The sequence below is a fragment of the Bubalus kerabau genome, chromosome 15, assembly GCF_029407905.1.
Source record: "Bubalus kerabau isolate K-KA32 ecotype Philippines breed swamp buffalo chromosome 15, PCC_UOA_SB_1v2, whole genome shotgun sequence".
Lineage (NCBI taxonomy): Eukaryota > Metazoa > Chordata > Mammalia > Artiodactyla > Bovidae > Bubalus > Bubalus kerabau.
The window spans coordinates 77,241,115-77,262,444 of NC_073638.1; the positions used below are offsets into that span (position 1 = coordinate 77,241,115).

The following is a 21,330-nucleotide window of genomic DNA, read 5'->3' on the forward strand; positions in this document are numbered from 1 at the left end:
CCCCTTTTGGATCACTAACAGAATTATTAGACCCAGCTGTGACATCCCCAAAGGGCTGCTCACCATAAATAAATATTATACATCAACTCAATACCCCATCCTTGGTCCTGAGTTACCAGTATAAAGGTGGGCCTTAAACTCATGAGAACTTTTTTTTTTTAATCTCTTCAAGATCTTTTCAAATGTCTGCTGATTGGTGTAAGGCAAGCTCTTTAATAACATGCAACTTATTTTACTCAGTTACCCTTGTCAGCCATCTCTTTCTTCATGTAGTCTCCAAAAAGTCAACATCTGAATGACCTTGATTTCTGCCTTATGATGTTCTAAAGTCTCTCTCAAATGAGGATTTTTTTGGTTTGTTTTTAATTCGTTAAGTGATTTCCCTATTAATAAAAACTGTCATTTCCCTTTTGGCTGTCCATCTGAATGGTAATGGCAGAAAAGAAATATCCTAGGACTCTGCCAGGGAGCCCCAAAGGATGAAGGCTCGGTCATAACCCTCTGCCACCAGAGGCGCTGTTCACTTACCTGGAACACTTCCCCTTCACCTGAACCACCTGTCTCAAAACTGTAACTGAAGAGTCCAAGAGCACCAGGACCAGAGAGGCACAGGACGGGGCTTCCAGCAGCTCGGCAACCCCAAGGGCAGCCCCTCCCCCCCACCTGGTGCCATTGCTCACTTTAGCCTTACCTCGCTGGGTCTGGGTAAATTGGGTGCTCTCTGGATCCTGCTCCATCATAACGGGATAATGAAATGAGGGAAGACTCCAGCAGCCTCCTAGCAGAGATTAAAAAAATGGCAATAATCCCTGTCAATTACCAACTCAGAGGTCATTCATAAGGAAAAATGGGGGAGAGAGATAAATAACATCCCCCTTTGCGGCTAGCTAACACCTCTTGTCTGGGCTCGCATCCTTCCTACCAGCACTTAGAGGTGTAAGGATATGAAGCACTCCAGAGTGCCAACACTGGATATGGCCACTCTATGATCCTGAATACTGCTCTTCTGTGAGAAATGAACAAGTCCTTTAGAGACATGATCTTATTTTCATCTGCAGTACCTCCAGCAGACAAACAGGAGGTTGGGATCAACATGAGAGAGGAAAAAGAGGCATACTTAGAGATTACCATGGAATGCCAACATTTTACTTTGGTGTTCAGTTCCCCCATGTTATCCTCATCCACATCCCATTATCTTCTAGGCATTCTGCTCTGCCCACACCCTTTGTGTGAGTACCCTCTAGGGCTTTCTTTGGTGGTTTAGTCACTAAGTCATGTCCGACTCTGATCCCATGGACTCTAAGTCCTCCAGGCTCCTCTGTCCGTGGAATTCTCCAGGCAAGAATACTGGAGAGAGTTGCCATTTCCTTAACAACTGATAAAAAAAATCTTCAATTATATAATCTAGCCCAGCCATCAGTTCAATGATCATATGTGTTAATTTACTGAGCATTTTTTAGTGCCAGGCAATACTAAGCACTTCCTTTAACCTCGCCGCAGCCTGGAAAGGTAAGCATTACTGCACAAAAAGGAGATCGACGGGCCAAGGAGTTAAGCGCACTGCACGGCAGCAACCACTCCTGCGCGAGAGCACCAGTATCCTAGGGAAGGCCTGAGAACTCCAAAATGCTTGAGATGACTACGCACACGAATTCACTGCCAGTCCAAACTGGAATGTGGATCCAGTATCACTGGCTCTTTCTATTTTTTAAAGGGATGCCAGAAATTTGGACTTTTGCACGAAGTCTCCTGTTAAGTTTTACTAAAACATTTTTCTTCCTTTCCGTATGGGAAGGGCCAGTGAAAACCCATCTGATAAACATGGCTCGGGGTCCCCTAGTTTGCCGTGTCTGCCACACTGCTTCCCAACTCCAGTGTGCCTCGGCGGCCAGTCAAGCTCCTGCCATGAACACGTTTCCAAGGAAGAGGTCTCAGGAAGAAATGCACACTGTTCCCCTCCGGCAGCATCTTGCCTGGCTGTCCCAGGAGCGGGTCTCCGGCTCCCTGCCAGACTCTTCTTTAAAGCAGATCTGTAGGGTAAGGACAGCAGCTACCAATGTTTTCCAATTGAGTTAATTCAACTCACTGTTATTAAAACCAGCTGGCTTTAGGTAGAGTTGTGTGCAGTCACTTTATCCCAGCGACTGGCTCACTGGAGCATTTTCCCTAACAGTCTGGGGAAGAGAGAACAGCAGAGGCCTGTCAGCCTGGCTTCCCACCCAGGACAGCCAAGTGTTATATCATATTCTTGATCTACACAAGGCTTATCATCCCCACACTTAAGACAAGTTAAACAATCCCACCCCTGAAAAGAGAGAACACAGTGAAACCAATGAGGAAGAGAAGAAAGCAATTCAACACTTCTCTGTGGCTGAAAACCTGAGTCTTCAATGATATCACTGTTTACAGCAGCAGACATTCTGTGCTTCATCAATTGTAAGACATGCTTCCCCCCTGCCCCTCACCGTTTTAACATGTCTGAAGTAGGGATACATCTTATAATTGTGTGACGTAGTTTAATTGGCAGGATTTTTTTTCTTTCGTAGGCGCATATAAGATAACAGCATGTCTTTGAATCTTGAAATATGGGATGTTTCTGGGAGGAGGGGATAGTGAGAGGTACACAGACTGCAAAAAGAAGAAAAGTTGAATTTTGAGAAGTGTATCAATTTAGGCCATCGTATAAGGTGGTGCTAGTGGTAAAGAACACCCCTGCCGATGCAGGAGACACAAGAGACACGGGTCCGATCCCTGGGTCAGGAAGATCCCCTAGGGGAGGGCACGGCAACCCACTCCAGTATTCTTGCCTGGAGAATCCCATGGACAGAGGAGCCTGGTGGGCTATAGTCTATAGGGTCGCAAAGAGTCGGACATGACTGAAGCGACTTAGCATGCATGCATGTTCACTACTAATAAATTTGTGCTACAGGAATTAGGTGGGAGCTGAAGAACAGAAGTAAGATCTGGGAGCAGCTGACTGCCTTGGAACACCCAGAAGCTTGTTCTATCCCAATGGGTTCTGGACTGAGTCTTGAGTATCACTGAGCCCTGCTGTGTTACCCTCCATAAGCAGAGGGTCTTTGACAAGGGGCATCAACCAGGGTAAACCAGTGTATATCCTTCTTTAAAATGACCCTGCCAAATTAGGAGGCCAATGTTACCCCCTACTCTGCCAAGGCAGTGACAGCATTCAGAGAAATTAGATGAGTTTTTAGGCATGCTGTAAAGGAGATTCTTGAGCCAGAAGAGCTTAGGTCAGGTCATTTCAATTTTACTAGTTCTATTTTATAATCCCACAAACTCTACTCCCCACCCTAAATTCCGATCTTAATTAGGAAGACTTCTTAAAACAGAGTTACACCAAAATGTTAAGTTTTGTCTCTGGGGAGTCCCTGATGAGGTTCTTTTAGAAGATTTTCCAGTGGTCATGTATGGATGTGAGAGTTGGACTGTGAAGCTAAGCACCGAAGAATTGATGCTTTTGAACTGTGGGGTTGGAGAAGACTCTTCAGAGTCCCCTGGACTGAAAGGAGATCCAACCAGTCCATTCTGAAGGAGATCAGTCCTGGGTGTTCTTTGGAAGGAATGATGCAAAAGCTGAAACTCCAGTACTTTGGCCACCTCATGTGAAGAGTTGACTCACTGGAAAAGACTCTGATGCTGGGAGGGATTGGGGGAAGGAGGAGAAGGGGACAACAGAGGATGAGATGGCTGGATGGCATCACCGACTCGATGGACGTGTTTGAGTGAACTCTGGGAGTTGGTGATGGACAGGGAGGCCTGGCGTGCTGCGATTCATGGGGTTGCAAAGAGTCGGACATGACTGAGCGACTGAACTGAACTGATACCTACTTACTAGAATCTGTTGGCACCATTTGCTCCCAGGCAATACAGTGGACTAGCAAGTCATACATACATGGTATTTTAACTCTAATACACAAAATCAGGACAGCCAATTACTATGAAGAGCACCCCCAAACATGTATCACGATGAAACATTAAGCTCTCTACAGTTACAACACAAACACTATCTGAAGGATTAGAAAAGACTGTTACTATTGGTGTTGAATAAAGAAAGAACTAGAGTGACTAGACAAGTAAATACCACCACCACTCCTAGGAAACTCAAAGAAAGATCTTTCTCTCCCACAGTTAGCTTCTTGCCAAGAGCCATCAACGGGGAAATGACGCAAGAGAATGGAACAGAATGGCAGCTGAGTGCCTTCTGCTCTGGTGGCTACAAGTTTCACTTGACTTAATGGTTAATCAAGCAATTCAGTAATATGAAACAAGGTAGGACTTAGGAGGGCTCAGGCAAGTTGGTGGAAGTTTGAAGGTACCACTTCATTCTGACCTGTTAACTCCAGTTAGAGATGTTTTAAAGAGTCATTGAAGCTATGACAGAGGAAAGAAACTCTCCTTTACAAGGTTGCCTAGTTCATTCTCTAAGCCAGTGGTGTTCAAGCGAGGTACACCACGGACTGTGCTATTGTGATCCACCGGAGAACAGGAAGAAAACATTACAACATTTGACTTAAATGTATAACCATAAAGTGTATCACACACACACATACACACAAGCACAAGTGCTCAAAAGCCTTTTACTAACAGGAGTATTTCTTTTTAAGTCTAAAGGCTGCTGTTCTATCAAACTACACACTACTTTAATAAAATTCAATATTGAACACAATAATCACAAACATAAAATATTAAAACTAAACAAATAAAAGCATAATAATATTCATATATAGATATAGGAAAAAAGAGAAAATAATACAGAAAATGTGGTAAAATGTTAACATACAGTGAATGTGAGTGAAGAGTATAATGGGAATTCTTTGCACTATTTTTGCAACTTTTCCGCAAGTCTGAAATTATTTCAAAATTTAAAACATCAAATATACAAAATCTAAAAGTAAACCACTGAAAACGAAAGAGAAAACTACTCATTTGCAAAAGAATCACTCACTTCTTAAAAAGACTTTCTTCAAAATAGCAAATTGCTTCTAAAAAGCAGGTTTGGCAAACTACAGGCACTCGGCCAGCTGCCTGCTTTTATAAATAAAGTTTTATCCAAACACAGCCATAACCATTCATTTAAATATTGTCTGTGACTGCTTTGGAGCTAGGAAGGCAGAGTTGAGTAGTCTAGATAGGGAGGCCTATAAGAAGCCTCTAATACATACTGTCTAGCTCTTTACAGGGAGAAGGCAATGGCACCCCACTCCAGTGTTCTTGCCTGGAGAATCCCAGGGACGGGGGAGCCTGGTGGGCTGCCGTCTGTGGGTCGCACAGAGTCGGACACGACTGAAGCGACTTAGCAGTAGCAGCAGCCCTTTACAGAAAAAAAAATCTGGCCATTCATGCTTTAAAGTAAAAGGTGGAGTCACTATGGAAAGGAACAGAAAAACTTAAAATCAAAGTATTACACACTAGAGTAAGTCATCAAAAATTAACGTTACGCCCTACTAAAATCATGTCAACAGGAAGACAATTTAAGCTACAAAATTCCTAATATTTTATATGAATACAACTATTTCTTCCTGCCTTAATTAATACCCTGAATCTGTACAAGGGTTCCGTAGATCAGCTGTATCCTTTGATGACTAAGAAAACAATAAAAAATAGTAGAAGAAGAAAGCTCTGGAAAAGAACAAAGTTGTTGTCAGGGCAGATGAGACAGGTCATCCAAAAGGAAAGAAACTTTCTTTCAAATTCACTGGATATTAGGATTGAGAAGCAGGAAGTCTGGGTAACAGTCTAGACAGAATAAACAAGCCAGGGACAACTCTTCCTTAATAAACAACTATATCCTAAAGATATGCTTTTAAACTGGTTGTCAGATCACACAGAAAATCAACAAACTAAAGCCAACAAACATGCACAGACTTCTCTAACACTAGAAACAATCAACTGCTAAAACTCTTATATACTGATAAGGACAACTGCTGCTGCTGAGTCACTTCAGTCGTGTCCAGCTCTTAGCGACCCCATGGACTGCAGCCTACCAGGCTCCTCTGTCCATGGGCTTTTCCAGGCAAGAACACTGGAGTGGGGTGCCATTGCCTTCTCCACAACTGCTTCTAGGAGCTACTAACAGGGTGCCACTGGTGCCCCACACCTAATGAGTAATTTCTCAGTCTGGCCCTGGTGTGTGGGTGACATCTGCTAGTCCAGTTCAGGGGAGCCAAGCTCAAAGGAATAACTCCCTCTGCTTAGGAAATAAACTCCAAATTCCTCAGCGTGGCACTCAAAGCTGTGCAGTCCAATTTCTCATTACTTCTGAACGTACTATATGCTCTGGTCCAGTGGTTTTCAAACTTTTTGGTCTCAGAGTTCCTTTAAAAGTTAAAAAAAAAAATTTTATTGGAGTTGATCTCCAATGTTGTACAGTTTCAGGTATACAGCAAAGTGAACCAGTTATACATATATCCACTTTCTCTGATTCTTAACCCATATAGGCCATTACAGAGTATTGAGTCGAGTTCCCTGTGATACACAGTAGGGCCTTATTAGTTATCTATTTTATATACAGTTAACACTCTTAAAAATTATTGAGGACCCCAAAGAGCTTTTGCTTATATGGGTTTTATTTACCAATATGTACTACATGTGTGTTGGAGAAGACTCTTGCGAGTCCCTTGGACTGCAAGGAGATCCAACCAGTCCATTCTAAAGGAGATCAGTCCTGGCTGTTCTTTGGAAGGACTGAGGCTAAAGCTGAAACTCCAGTACTTTGGCCACCTTATGCGAAGAGTTGACTCATTGGAAAAGACTCTGATGCTGGGAGGGATTGGGGGCAGGAGGAAAAGGGGATGACAGAGGATGAGATGGCTGGATGGCATCACCGACTCGATGGATGTGAGTCTGAGAGAACTCCAGGGGTTGGTGATGGAAACGGAGGCCTGGCGTGCTGCGATTCATGGGGTCGCAAAGAGTCGGGCACAACTGAGCGACTGAACTGAACTGAACTATATTTGAGATTAAAACTGAGAAAAATGGAATACACAAGCACAAAGAGTGAAATGGACAAAGAATATCTCAGCATTGTTAAAAAGACAGTTTTGCCTTCAGGGACCCCAGGCCACACTTTGAGAACTACTGCTCTAGCTACACTAAGCACACCCCTCACTAGTTCACCCTTGTTTTCAGTTTGGCCATTCCTTCTTTCTGGAAAGTTCTTCCCCATCTCTGCCTATAAAAATCCTTCAAAGCTCAAATATCTGACTCCTCCGGTCAGAAGCTCCCCATCGCTTCCCTCATCCCCCATAGCGGTTGAACCCTCTCTTAAGAGGCCTGTCCCCTGTCACTTGGTACTGCAGTTCCTTACGTCTTCTTGTTTCTACCACTGGACTACAAGCTACATGAAAGCAAGTACTGGATCCAAGTCATCTTTTTATCCCCATTAAAACTCATATCCTAATGAGCACACAAACTGCTAAGTCACTTCAGTCCTGTCCGACTCTGTGCGACCCCATAGACGGCAGCCCACCAGGCTCCCCCGTCCCTGGGATTCTCCAGGCAAGAACACTGGAGTGGGTTGCCATTTCTTTCTCCAATGCATCAAAGTGAAAAGTGAAAGTGAAGTCGCTCAGTCGTGTCCGACTCTTAGCGACCCCATGGACTGCAGCCTACCAGGCTCCTCCATCCATAGGATTTTCCAGGCAAGAGTACTGGAGTGGGGTGCCACTGCCTTCTCCGAATGAGCACACAAAAGGAAGCCAGTAAATATCTAAGGAGAGTAAATCAGCAAGACTAAGCAGATTTGGAAAAATAAGCAAGAAGACATATCTGATTGCCTGTCACTGACCCCATGCCTTTCAGACAAGGTTCCTGGATGTCCAAAACCTCACACAGAAATTCCTGAAGGAACTAGTTTCTCGGAAACTGCTGACATCAGTCTTCACCCCTCGGGTCACTTCAGCCGTTCAGGTTAAAGTGCTGACATGTTTGTCCTGATAAACGCAGTGCAGCCTGGTCCCTGGGAGGCTTATTAAATCGTAAAGTCAGAGGCTGGCTACTTGCCTGGGAAACTACCACTGATTCTCCCCGACAGCTTATTGCCAAAAGAGAGCTCGCAGGGGAGAGAGGGCAGTGTTTTCAGGGGCAGTGAAGGGGTGGGAGGCCAAGGAAATCTGGATACACTACTGCCTTCTTCACTTCTGCATCCTGCTCTGCAAGCCCAGATCTCTGCCTCAGTGCATGCCAGGGCTGGGAGATGACAAGCCCTTATTCTTAGTAAAAAATAATTGTGTGTTCTGAAACGACACCTCTATTATGATTTCCAAATTGACATCTCTGCTTTACAGCGGAGGCATCCAAGCCTCCCCGTCTCACACAGTGGCAATTATCATTTAAGTTATCCGACGATAGGCACTCATCTGATCCCTGTAGGGCCCCCGAGTTCTAGGGGGTGCGCTTACGGCACGTGATGCAGCTGCCAGCAGGGCCCGCCAGGCGCTTCCTGCCCCTGCTGTGGGGCAGACCAAGGCAAGGCAGCACTGCCAGAAGGCTAACCTCGGGGAAAAGACAGACACGCGACAGGAAGAGTGCACAGCGCCTGTTGTGTGGCTCAGCCTTATTTTACCACCATCAAGCATAAACAATTCACAGGGCTCAAAATAAAGGCTTTTTACCAGAAAAGCTTGAAAACATCTTTACAAAACATTAACATATTCCTCAATGTCTCTCTGCAGTGAGCAATAGATGGCAAAACATCAGAGCACAGCATAGTCACAGACACCAAGAGGGAAGAAGCTGGAAACAATTCATATGGGATGTGCAACCGTGTGTCTAGCTGCACAAAAGTCTTGCCTGAAGAGTTAGCTAGATCCCTCTGCAAACATCTGAGCCTCTGCTGACTGTGAGGCCCTCAGGTATTTTTATTTTTAAATAAATTTTATTCTATATTGGAACATAGTTGGTGGGTTATTTTTAATACATTTGTAAAAAGATTGGTTAGTGCTATACTTAGCTCCTGTGTATCCTCAACACATCACACTATAGGTACGAAGCTTCCATTTACAACAAAAACTCACTTTTGTGAATTGCATCTGAACTCAAAGGTCCAAGGTCATCTACATGGACATGTTTATGCTGTCCTGAATTCTTTCTTTGTGAGACTTGGGAGGTGGGCCCACAGATCAGACATTTTTAAACTAGGAATTTAGATCAGAGGCTTTTCACCAAAGGATAAGTAGGATCCTATCAATGACAAGTTCCACAGCTGGTTCTGATATTCACACGCACATGTTCTAAGAAGCCGCAGCCACGACCTGCAAGTGTGGACTTTAATTAAGAGGCGGGGTATCCTCCTTGACCGGTTCCCCCCCAAATCAAGAAGACACTTACAGAATTCAATAATCCTGGAATTCTCAGCTCATTTTTTTCAGAATAATAGATAATTCCAAAAAAAAGTCTACCTCTAGACCTATTAATACTACAAAGGCTGCAGGATATAATCATTGACGGCTTCAGTAACAGCAAACCTTGTACATTTCTTCTCAGATGATTTTTCACATTCACATTCCTGATCTGAAATTTTAAAAACCCTCAATGAGGGTCATTTGTTCCACTGACCTGGGTATACTGCAAACACTATACTCTATAATATGAAGTAAAACCTTAGGGTCAACATCAGGATGGCAAAGGCAAGTTAGTAAATGAAGCCTAACAAGAGAATGAGGAAAAAAGGATTGCACAGTGAGCTGGGGCATTTATTAACCAGAGGCCAAGAGGCAGCCTTCCTGGCGCATGTCTGTTCAAGTAATGAGGTTTCTGGAGTCTATAGAAATAGAAAAGAGGGCAGAGATTCCAGCTGGGCCCCCAAACAATCCACTGTTAGCCCTGGAGCTAACCCGAAGCTCAGAGTACAATCACTTTTCTTATATCCTGGGTTCACACTGAACTGCTTCTCTTAGTGACATTCGATTTTCACTGATTCGCCTCTGGGAGTATACTACTTGCCCTTCCACCCTGATCCTGACTTCAGCAACCTTCCTGATTCCCTCTGGACTGAGCATTTGACTCCACTGGAATAATCTCTCTACCATTTCTCTGTCTAGACAACACGAAATTGTCATAAATGACACCTAAAGTACAATTAGGAGAAAAACTGCAATTTCCACTCTCCACCCCCGTTTTCCAAAAGAACTGCACATGCACATCAATCAACTCTACCATGAGGATTAACTCCATGGAGCCTGGAAGCCATTTACTTCCCAATGTGCTACCTCGTATGCATCCCCCTCCCCTCCACTATAATCAGAAGATGCAAATTGCCTTCTTTCCACTAGCACCAATGCTTATAAGCTCAGAGATGTGAACGCCTGCAGAATCGATACCTGTGTAACAAGTCCCTACAAACACTCGATCCACCTGCATTTTGTTTAGCAGAATCAGACAAAAGCAAATAGACAAGGCAAAAAAGGAGACAGGCAATGAGAGAAAGGCAGGACTCAAGAGTATCAGAACCAGGCAGCATGATTACAACAATTATAAAAATAAGACAGTTTGAAGCCACTGCGAGCGCTTTGTGAAATACAGTATCAAAAAACAGCCAAGGTCAAAGGACAGAAAATCATGAGATACCTTATCAAGGGTTTTCAGTGGGAGGGGGTGTCCCCCAGGGGACCCGTATCTAGAGACATTTTCGGAAGCTGAAACTGGGTCGGGGGAGCACACTGGTACCTAGTGGGCAAGGGCCAGGGTGCTGCACCCTAAGATGCAGAGATATTCTTCCCCAACTTCCCAACAAAGAATTATGCGGCCTGAAATGTTGAGAGTGCTGCTTTTGAGAAACCCTGTGACATATCTTAATACTCTGAGATTAATGAAGGGAAGCTCTGAATAACTAATGTATGAGGCAAGTCAATGCTTTAGCTTTAGAAACAAATTGCAGTTTAACTTGTCATCTTCGGTCACTTATTAGCTGTGTGACCTCTGGCAAGTTCATTATCCTCAGCGTCCAAATTTAATGGGAAATGCCTATTTCACAAGGTTGTTATGGTTACGTAAGAACATTAGTAGCCAGTACACAGCCTAATAAATAGTGGTATTTTTTTTTCTTTCCCTGGATGACAATTTCCAAAAGTAACTGCAGGGAACACATGGCCACGCAAGTCAAAATTCCTAAAAAGTTGGTTTCCTAGAAAGACACGTGTTGAGGAAGGACCAGTTCTATGAAGGCATAAACATGGGTATGTCAGCCCTAAGAATCACATGAGCCTCACCCAAATAAACCAACAAGAGCAGTCAGTCAACCAACCACCAATTTGGCTATTGGTCCATCCAACCACTGATTCAAACCACAAATAATTATTGAGTGTCTTATTATTGGGTATACAGTAGCCTATAAAATGGACATGGTCTCTGAAGTAGCTAGTATCTGAAGAGGGACCAGAGAACAACACTTTTTGGCATCTTGCCCTTGTGTGGTCTCCTCTCGAACTGAATGTAGACTAGCCAGTTATTTGCTTTAATCAAGAGAACGCAGAAAGTTCTGGGTCTAAGCCTTGAAGAGAACTGGCGGCTTCCCTTTCCTCCCTCGTGGAACTTTTGGAAGCCCTGAGCTGCTACCTTAAAAGTCTGGCTACTCTGCTGGAGAGGCCACAAGGAAAGAGGAGTCCTAGAGAGGTCTGGCTGCTCTAAATGCGCTTCCGGTTGACTTGAGACAGATCCCAAGCAAGACTAGCAGAACTTCCCAACTGACCTCCCTTCTACCCAAAGAACAATGAAAGATAATAAAACTGCTATTTTAAGCCACTAGGTTTTTTTGTTTTTTTGGTTATCCATCAGTAGATGAAGGAAATAGGTTCTGATCTTCTAGAACTTTCAAGCTAGCTACAACAGCAGCATAAAAGTTAGCTTACAAGCCTAAATTAATTGCATTGGCACTCAAGGGAACTTCGGCTACCAAAACAGAACACTAAAGAAGACATTTGGAAACAGACCTTAAACAATAAAACTCAGGGCAAACTTGCTCACTGTGTCCAAAGCATGAGGTCTTGGTCCTGGTCAAAAGGGTCAATGTCAAAAGAAAAACTTTCTGCTCTTTTCTACCTGTCCCAGTCAGGCTCTCCCTTCTGAACACACTTCTGCCCTGGATGGCTCGCTCTCAATACAGAAGGAGCCCTCAGAACTTGGGAAATTACGGGTGTTTGTACTCCCTCTCTTATCAAGAGGCAGAACCAGTTTCTTTTGCACGTATCATTATAATAGAGTGCAGGAAAAATGAAGATAATATTCCATTCCCCTGCTATGAACCGGACCACTTTCTGCATCACTGCACTTTCTAAAATAGAAGCTCTTTGCGTCTGCTGCAAGTGGCTGGGGCAGCCAGAACCAGCGCCGCCACAGCTGTCCTCGTCCGCTCTTTATATGGCACCTCGCTTTTCTATGAACTTGGCTTACTTCAATTTTATATGGTGAGATTTCACAAACACACCATGAAGGCTGAAGTCTTGGGGGGGAAAAAAAAGGATACTAACACAGAACAGAAAATGACCTGTAGGAAATGTGTCACAGCAAAGGACTTTTTTTATTGTTGTTGTTTAGGGACTTTTTTTGTTTGTTTGTTTTTTGAGCAGGGTGATAACAAAGAAAAGAGAGGAAAGCTGGCATTTCTTGAGCATCTGAATATGTAAAAGCAACTGATGCTTACCTCATTTAACCTGCATCACAATAACTTTAAAATTGAGGAAACTATTAAAATAAATTTATATAAAAATTTTTTTTAAATAAAATTGAGGAAACTGAGGTTCAGAGAGGATCCTCAACCTCCTCAGGGTCACAGAATAGGGCCAGAATTTGAATCCAAGGTTGCTCAAATTCAACTCCTTCTATTAGAATCCATTGCAAGAAAAGAAAAGATGGGGAACGTAAGGAGATTACAAGTTAAAGCAACACTGTATCACACATGGGACAGCAGGAAAAGGAAAAATAAAGGTGATGGATAATGCAAAGGAATTTTAGTACACTACAGAGATTTAGGGATGAGATGGTGGTTGTGATGTTAAGAGTTTCTAGATGGTCTAGGACTTTTTGGATGGTGCAGTATTTAAGAATCCGCCTGCCAATGTAGGGGACATGGGTTCAATCCATGGTCCGGGACAATTCCACATGCTGAGGAGCAACTAAGCCCACGTACCACAACTACTGAGCTGGTGCACTGCAACGACTGAAGCCCGAGTGCTCAAGGGCCCGTGAGCCCCAACTGCTGAACCTGTGTGCTTCAACGACTGAAGCCCGTGTGCTCAAGGGCCCATGAGCCCCAACTGCTGAACCTGTGTGCTTCAACGACTGAAGCCCAAGTGCTCAAGGGCCCGTGAGCCCCAACTGCTGAACCTGTGTGCTTCAACGACTGAAGCCCGTGTGCTCAAGGGCCCGTGAGCCCCAACTACCGAAGCTGTGTGCTTCAACGACTGAAGCCCGAGTGCTCAAGGGCCTGGGAGCCCCAACTACCGAGCCTGTGTGCTTCAACGACTGAAGCCTGAGTGCTCAAGGGCCCGGGAGCCCCAACTACCGAACCTGTGTGCTTCAACGACTGAAGCCTGAGTGCCCAGAGCCTGTGTGCTGCAACAAGGGAGGGCATCGCAATGAGAAGCCCGCACACTGCAACAAAGCGGAGCTCCTGCTTGTCACAGCTAGAGAAAACCTGTGCAGCAACGGAGATCCAGTGCAGCCAAAAACAAAGAAAGAAATAATTACAGAAATAAATTAATAAATAATAAGAGTTCCTAGATGGTCTAAAACAGTGTTCTCTAACTTGGTGCATATCAAAATCATCTGAAGAGCTTGTTAAAAACAGACTGCATGCCTCCCACCCCCAGTTTCTGATTCAGTAGGTCTGGAATGAGCCCAGAAACTCACATTTCTAACATCAGCAGGAGTTGCTGATGTTTCTGGTCTTAGGACCACACTTTGAGGACTATTGGCCAAAGATCGCACAACAAACACATTCTCATATATGGACACCTCTCTCCCACCCCCAATCTTATCACATCCAAAATAGTACCATCTAACACAGCTGTCAAATTTAGTTGCTCTAGGAGGGTCTAAGAATTCAGCAACTCTTTGTAAATCAGCTATGCTGCTGCTAAGTCACTTCAGTCATGTCCAACTCTGTGCGACCCCATAGATGGCAGCCCACCACGCTCCCCCGTCTCTGATATTCTCCAGGCAAGAATACTGGAGTGGGTTGCCATTTCCTTCTCCAATACATGAAAGTGAAAAGTGAAAGTGAAGTCACTCAGTCATGCCTGACTCTTAGCGACCCCATGGACTGCAGCCTACCAGGCTCCTCCGTCCATGGGCTTTTCCAGGCAAGAGCACTGGAGTGGGTTGTCATCAACTATACTTCAATTAAAATTTAAAAAATTAAATAAAAACAAAACAAATTCAGTAATTCTGTTAGGATGACCATTATAGCAATGGTCCTGTGCCTTCAAGGAGTAACAGAAAATAATGAGTCAAGCTTCTGTCTCAATTTTGAGAACTCACAAGAGACAGTAGGAAAAGGAATCAGAAAAGCATGCAAAAAAGAAAGAGTGCTGTACTTCTGGGAAAACACACTTCTGAAGTTAAAAAAAAAAAAGGTCCTTTTTGTTTTAAAGATTTACATCTGTTAAAAGGGAAATTAAGAAAAAACTCCTATACTTATAATAGCATCAAAAAGAATAAAATACGTAGGCATAAACTTAACCAAAGAGGTAGATGATTTATACACTGAAAACTATAAAACACCACTGGAAAAAATTAATGAAACAACAGGAAGACATCTCATGTTTATGGATTAGAAGACTTAATATTGTTTAAATGTCTATAATACCCAAAGCAATCTACAGATTCAATGAAATCTCTATCAAAATCCCAATGGCTTTTTTTTTTTCTTTCAGAAAAAAAAAAAATCCTAAAATTCATATGGAAGCTCAAAAAGGGTTCTGACTAGTCAAATAATCTTGTGAAAGAGGAACCTAGGAGAGAAACCTGGAAGCCTAACACTTCCTGGTTTCAAATCATACTGCAAAGCTACAGTAATTAAAACAGTATGGTACTGGCATAAAGATAGACATATAGACTGATGGAATAGAATAGAGAACCCAGATATAAACCCTTGTGTGTATGATCAAATGATGTCTGACAACGAGGGCAAGAAAGTCTTCACAAAAGGTACTGAGAAAACTGTCTGTCTACATGCAAGAGAATAAAGGTGGACCCTTATCTTATGCCACAGGTGAAAATCAACTCAAAACGGACTAAAAACCTAAACTATGACCTAAAACTATAAAACTCACAGATGGGGGAAAGTTTTATGAGAAGATATAGAGGGAACGTTTTATGACACTGGAATGGGCAGTGACTTCCTAGATATGACACACAAAAAACACTGGTAATAAAAGTGAAGACAGACAGCTGGGACTGCATCCAATTTTTAAAACTTAAGCAATGGAAACAACAGAATAAAAAGGCAAACTACAGAACAGGACAAAATGTCTGTAAGCTATTTATCAGATAAAGGGTTAATATCCAGAATATACAAAGAACTCCAATAAGTTAAAAACAACCAAAAACCCAATTTTAAAAAATGGCCCAAGGACTAGAATAGACATTTATCCAAAGAATATATACAAATGGTCAACAAACATATGAAAAGATGGTCAACATCATTTATCATCAGGGAAATAACCCTGCAAATAACCCACAATGACATATCATCTCATGAATATTAAGACGCAGCTCTCCAAAAAACAAAACAAAACACCCAAAACAGAAAATAACAATTCTGATGAGGATATGGAGAAATAGGAACTCTTGCACACTGTTGGTAGAACTGTAAAACTGTGCAGTTGCTGACACAGAGCATTGCAGTTCCTCAAAAAATTGAGAATATAGCTACCATATAACCCAGCAATATCACTTCTGAGTGTATATCCACAGGAATTGAAAGCAGAATCTCAGAGACACCTGAACACCCATGTTCATTGCAGAATTATTCACATAGCCAAGGTGTGGAAGCAACCTAAAGGCCCACACACAGATGAATGGATAAAGCAAATGCGATATATATACACAACTGAATATTATTCAGCTGTTTAAAAGAAGGAAATCCTGTCATACGCCAAAACATGGAAGAACCTTGAAGACATTATGCTAAGTGAACTAAGCCAATCACAAAAAGACAAAGACTGCATGAGTCCACTTATATGAGGATCTAAAGCAATCAAACTCATAGAAAAAGAAAACTGAACTGTGGTTGCCAGGGAATGGTGGGAGGGGGAAATGAGAATTGTTCAATGACCATTTCACTCTTGCAGGGAGAACCAGTTCTAGAGATCTGCTGTGCAGCTCTGTGCACAGACTTAACAAGACTGTACGTTAAAAAATTAACAGGGTAAACTTATGTGTGTTTTTTTTAATCACAGTAAGAAAAAAGACCCCCCCAAATAGGTTACATTTGCCATCAGAACAAAGAAGAGGTGAAGTGACCGAAGGAGACAGCAGAGAGATAGAGGAAAACTGAGAAACGTGCATGAACATGTGGGGGGGGGGGGAGGGGAGAAGAGGCAAAAAGATTCAAACTCATACTCTGTGACACAGCAAAGGCGAAGGACACAATGTTAACAAGCTGCAACTCTCCCTCTGTGACTCGGTCACACTCTCCGCCTTTGACTCTTTTATTATTAGTCTTCTACTCCTGCTCCTAACTTGATTTTAATTCTCTGGCAGGTTGACATCCAAATCAACCGACCTCTTCACTGAAACCCACGCCTATGTCCAAGGCGCTCTGCTCACAGGGAGAGGTGCAGACAGTCTTGTCCCAGATTTTACACAAGTCCATCATTAAAGAAAGGTTATACTGCATAACCTGACATGACAGAAATCTGCGCACTCAACTGTGTCCCAGCCAGCAAATGCGCTTGGCACCCCCACTTTCCCTCTTTGGAAACAGAGGAGGAGTTTATTAATTGTTGCTATTAAAAAAAAGTCAGGCAGTTTCTCCTCAGTCAGGTGAGGAGGTTGTCGGCATGTCAGCCTACAGCCAGCAGGGGCGCCCTTGGTGGGTGAATTAGGCAGGAGGGGTGGGGTAGAGGAGAGAGTCCTGCCATGTCCAGTGCCTCCCCCTGGTGGAGCTAAGTGGTAGGGAACTTAAGAAGACTTGCTTTAGCTAATTAATGCAGTGGGAACCAACACAGAATTGGAATTAAGCAGGAAATGGAAATGGATGAGGTCCATTTTTGTGTTTTTTTACCTATAGAATCCAGAAATCTGGATTTATGTAGGAAAAAATGAAATTTTTAGTAATAGTGTGAGTGCCAATCAAATGTATCTGAAGGCTATTCTGCGATCTCTGGGCGAATGTTACAGACCCACCCACTAGAGCCAAATGTGCTCATGTGAACACACTGTCAGGTGCTTCCAAGGAGGAGCAGAAGATGTAACTGGAACTCCCCCCACCTCCACCCCATAAATATATAAGAAGCCCAAGAGGAGGGGGAGAAGCTACCTGCACAGCCCTAATGGGCTGGGACCGATTACAATAAGCAAAATATATTATGCAAACAGAACCCCGTACACCTGGTGTTATCGTCTTCAGCAAAACCTCCAACGCATCCTTTAGAGCACTACTCTGAACAGATCCAGTAGAGAAGGGGACCTGAAGGGGGTAAATGAGTACACGGGAAACTGCTCCAAATGTATTCTGCAGTACACATACAGATCCCACCCGAGTCCCTGCAGCACTCCACCACTCTGAACTGACAGAAGCGATTACATCTCTTCAGGTTCTCCATGTGTATCTACAAAGCACACAGCCTTCCCTGCACCACTCAGCCCCAGAGAGAGGGATGGTGGGGGATAATTTACATCAGCCCTACAGGTACTGATCTGACCTACAGTGGGGGAAGGGCTGTCTGTAGACCCGACTCTGTCTGGACGACCTGGAGGCTCATACCCTCCCCAACACCAGGGCAAGCCTCCTCACTTGCCAACGATTCCCAAGATAGATATGGAGCAAGGTTAAAAAACCTTGCTTCTGGGCAGAAAGCAGAGGAAACAAAGAAATTCTTCCTGCACTTAAGCCTGCTCTTCACCGTCAAAGAAATCTCACAAGAGCAAGTACTTAGGACATCCAGTCCAAAGTACAGACAGAGGGAGCAAGTGCGAGAGCCCACGACCTACCTCTTCCGGGACTCTCATTATCATAACGCCTTTTATTACCACAGCACCTGACTCTCTTCCATTCCAAGTCATGTTCACATAAGCAGGGATTGGCAAGCCACAGCCTGTCGGCCAAATCTGGCCTGCTGCCTGTTTTTGTACAGCCCATGTGCTAAGAATGGCTTTTATATTTTAAATAGCTGAAAAACATCAAAGGAAGACTATTTCATGACATGTGAAAATTATATAAAAATCGCATTTGTGTCCATAAGTGAAGTTTCTATTGGCACAGAGCCACACTCATTCACTTCCATATTGTCTGTGGCTACTTTCGCGCTACAATGGCAAAGTTCAGCATTTGCGACAGAGACCATATGGCCTACGCAAAGCCTGAAATATTTACAAGCTTGCCCTTCACAGAAAAAGTCCCAATCCCTGATATAGAAGATACAACCAGGGATCACTCAGAATCCAGAGGCTCAAACACAATGTGACGTGGCTGGGCAGATGAGCAGAGAAAGGGGAAAAGATTAACAGCAATGGCCACCATCTCTTCTACTCTATCCTCACCCTCAAATTGCCAAAGAGAGAAATGGGTTTTAACCATCCCTGAAAACAAATAAATATCTAAATGCTAGCACCTCATGATGGGGCAACAGATACCCAGATTCTCTGGATCATTTAGGATGGCCAGGAAGACTAGGTGACCCAGAGCCAGTAAGTCAAGTGAATGTCAAAGATGAAACCAAGGTTACGCCTCCCTCATACACGGCTGTTGGAGAAGAAAAGCACAGGAACACCTCCAGGTGGCAGACGTTTAGAATAAAAAAAAACCACACAGAAGTCATTCTCAACTTGGAGGATCAGACTCCTGAAAAGCCCAGTGGTAGGATTTACTGCTAAGACACTTAAGAATTTATGGGGGGGGTTGGAGAAGGAAATGGCAACCCACTCCAGTGATCTTGCCTGGAGAATCCCAGGGATGGGGGAGCCTGTAGCTGCCGTCTATGGGGTCGCACAGAGTCGGACACGACTGAAGTGACTTAGCAGCAGCACTTCCCTGTCCTTCACCATCTCCCAGAACTTGCTCAAACTCATGTCTGTTGAGTCAGTGATGCCATCCAACCATCTCATCCTCTGCTGTCCCCCTCTCCTCCTGCCTTCAATCTTTCCCAGCGTCACAGTCTTTTCTAATGAATTGGTTCTTAGCATCAGGTGGCCAAAGTATTGGAGCTTCAGCCTCAGCATCAGTCCTTCCAATAAATATTCAGAACTGAACAAAAAAAAAAAAAAAAAGAATTTATGGGGGGGGACCCACAGGATTAAAAGCCCTAATCTATGAATTTACGAATATCTATGAAATTATGTTCACTAAAACATAAAATGTTATTTTATATGTTTTTAATTAGTAGTAATGAATAGAATTAATTTTCAATTGCCATTAACAATGTTCATAATCTTCAGCCCCAGCGACTGAAGTTCTGAAAGTGCATTCTCCTCTAGAGGCACCCGCACAAGTACACAAAGATGCCGCAGCACTGCTTCTGTGCACAAAACCAGAAACAATGCGGATTCTAGCAACAGAGGACTCAATCAGGGTGCATTCGATTGTGGGACTACTATACCACTGTTAAAAAAGAATGGAGCACATCCATGCACATCAACATGGAAAAATGTCCATGACACACGAAGCGAAATATGTAAATGGCGGAATAGTAGACTTAGTATGATCCCATTTTTATAAATAAAGAAAAATGTGTTTGCACTTGCATAGAAAAAATTTCTGAAGTTAACACACAAGTTGTTAACAGTGGTTAGCACTGCAGAGGATATGTACTGCTACTGCTGCTGTTAAGTCGCTTCAGTCGTGTCTGACTCTGTGTGACACCATAGACGGCAGCCCACCAGGCTCCCCTGTCCCTGGGATTCTCCAGGCAAGAACACTGGAGTGGGTTGCCATTTCCTTCTCCAATGCATCAAAGTGAAAAGTGAAAGTGAAGTCGCTCAGTCGTGTCCGACTCCTAGCCAGCCCATGGACTGCAGCCCACCAGGCTGCTCCGTCCATGGGATTTTCCAGGCAAGAGTACTGGAGTGCGGTGCCATCGCCTTCTCCGGAGGATATGTACTATAGATAGACAAATCGCACATTTCTATGTTTGAATTGTTACAAACAAATTCGTATTAGTTTTGTGAGCAAAAAAAAAAAAAAAACCAACAGGCATCTCACAATTTCCATTTATGATCCCTTGCCCACTATAAAGTTTTCAGGCTCTCCCTTTCTCAGTTTTAACAACATGCTGTCATAGTTGGGGAATGGGGGTGAGGCGTTGCAGATAATATGCCTGCCAAGAGGCTTTATTTCTTTATTTATTTGGCAACTCTCATCCAAACATTTAAGGTCCTCCTAATTCTGACACAATGACTGACTCCCGCCTTCAGGTTTTCACCACAAAATCCAGACACAAATTAACCCCAAAGTGTGTGCTGTTGGCCTAACTTTAATTCACCCTATTTAGCAGCGCCTCTTCAGTCTACAGTCAATCAGCAGCCACAGTGATCCTTTTAAAAATATAAGATCATGCAGCTCCACTTCTCAAATCGCTCAGAGTAAGACGTAAAATCCCTTAAATGGCTTAGAAGGCCCACATAGCTGGTCCCCATTACCTCTCTAACTTCATCGTCTATCACGCCAGCCTTCGCTGTGCTCCAGCCAAGCGTTTCAGGGAATTTGACTTGTCTTTCTCTGCCGAGAACGTCCTTGCCCCCATCTCTACAGAGGTTTCTCCCTTGCTTGCCTAAAGGAAGAGGTGTCTGCTCCAATGTCACCTTACCAGACTTCCTCTGATGACCCAATTTAACACTGCAAACTTCCACCCTAGAAACCCCTACATTTCAAAATATTTTTCTCCATAGAATTTACCACCACCTGGTATACTAGGTATCTTATTTATGTGTTTATTTACTTTCTCCCATTAGACTGAGAGACTTGATGCTGGTGTTTAAATAATATATAGTACACCCTGCAGGTACTTAGCAAATATTTGTCAATTTATGAATGAATAAGTTGACCAGAGTAATTATTTCACCAACCCAGGGTTATATAAAAAGACCCGCACTCCCTCAGAGGAGCCTCCTCCTTTAGGGCCTGGGTTTATCTTCCCCTAGATTCCCTTA

The 21,330-nt window shown here is 43.5% G+C and overlaps 1 protein-coding gene across 9 annotated transcripts in view; it reads right to left on the reverse strand.

The window, feature by feature from the left end:
• Positions 1-21,330, reverse strand: part of AMBRA1 (autophagy and beclin 1 regulator 1) — a 173,684-nt gene that overhangs the window by 107,462 nt on the left and 44,892 nt on the right. For 5 of the 9 annotated variants that reach the window (XM_055546994.1, XM_055546999.1, XM_055546995.1 and 2 more), the window contains one exon: positions 692-778. The exons of the other annotated variants lie outside the window; for them this stretch is intronic. In XM_055546994.1, the coding sequence (XP_055402969.1) occupies positions 692-778 (87 nt within the window). The remainder of the gene's footprint in view (positions 1-691; positions 779-21,330) is intronic. 9 annotated transcript variants of the gene reach the window in all.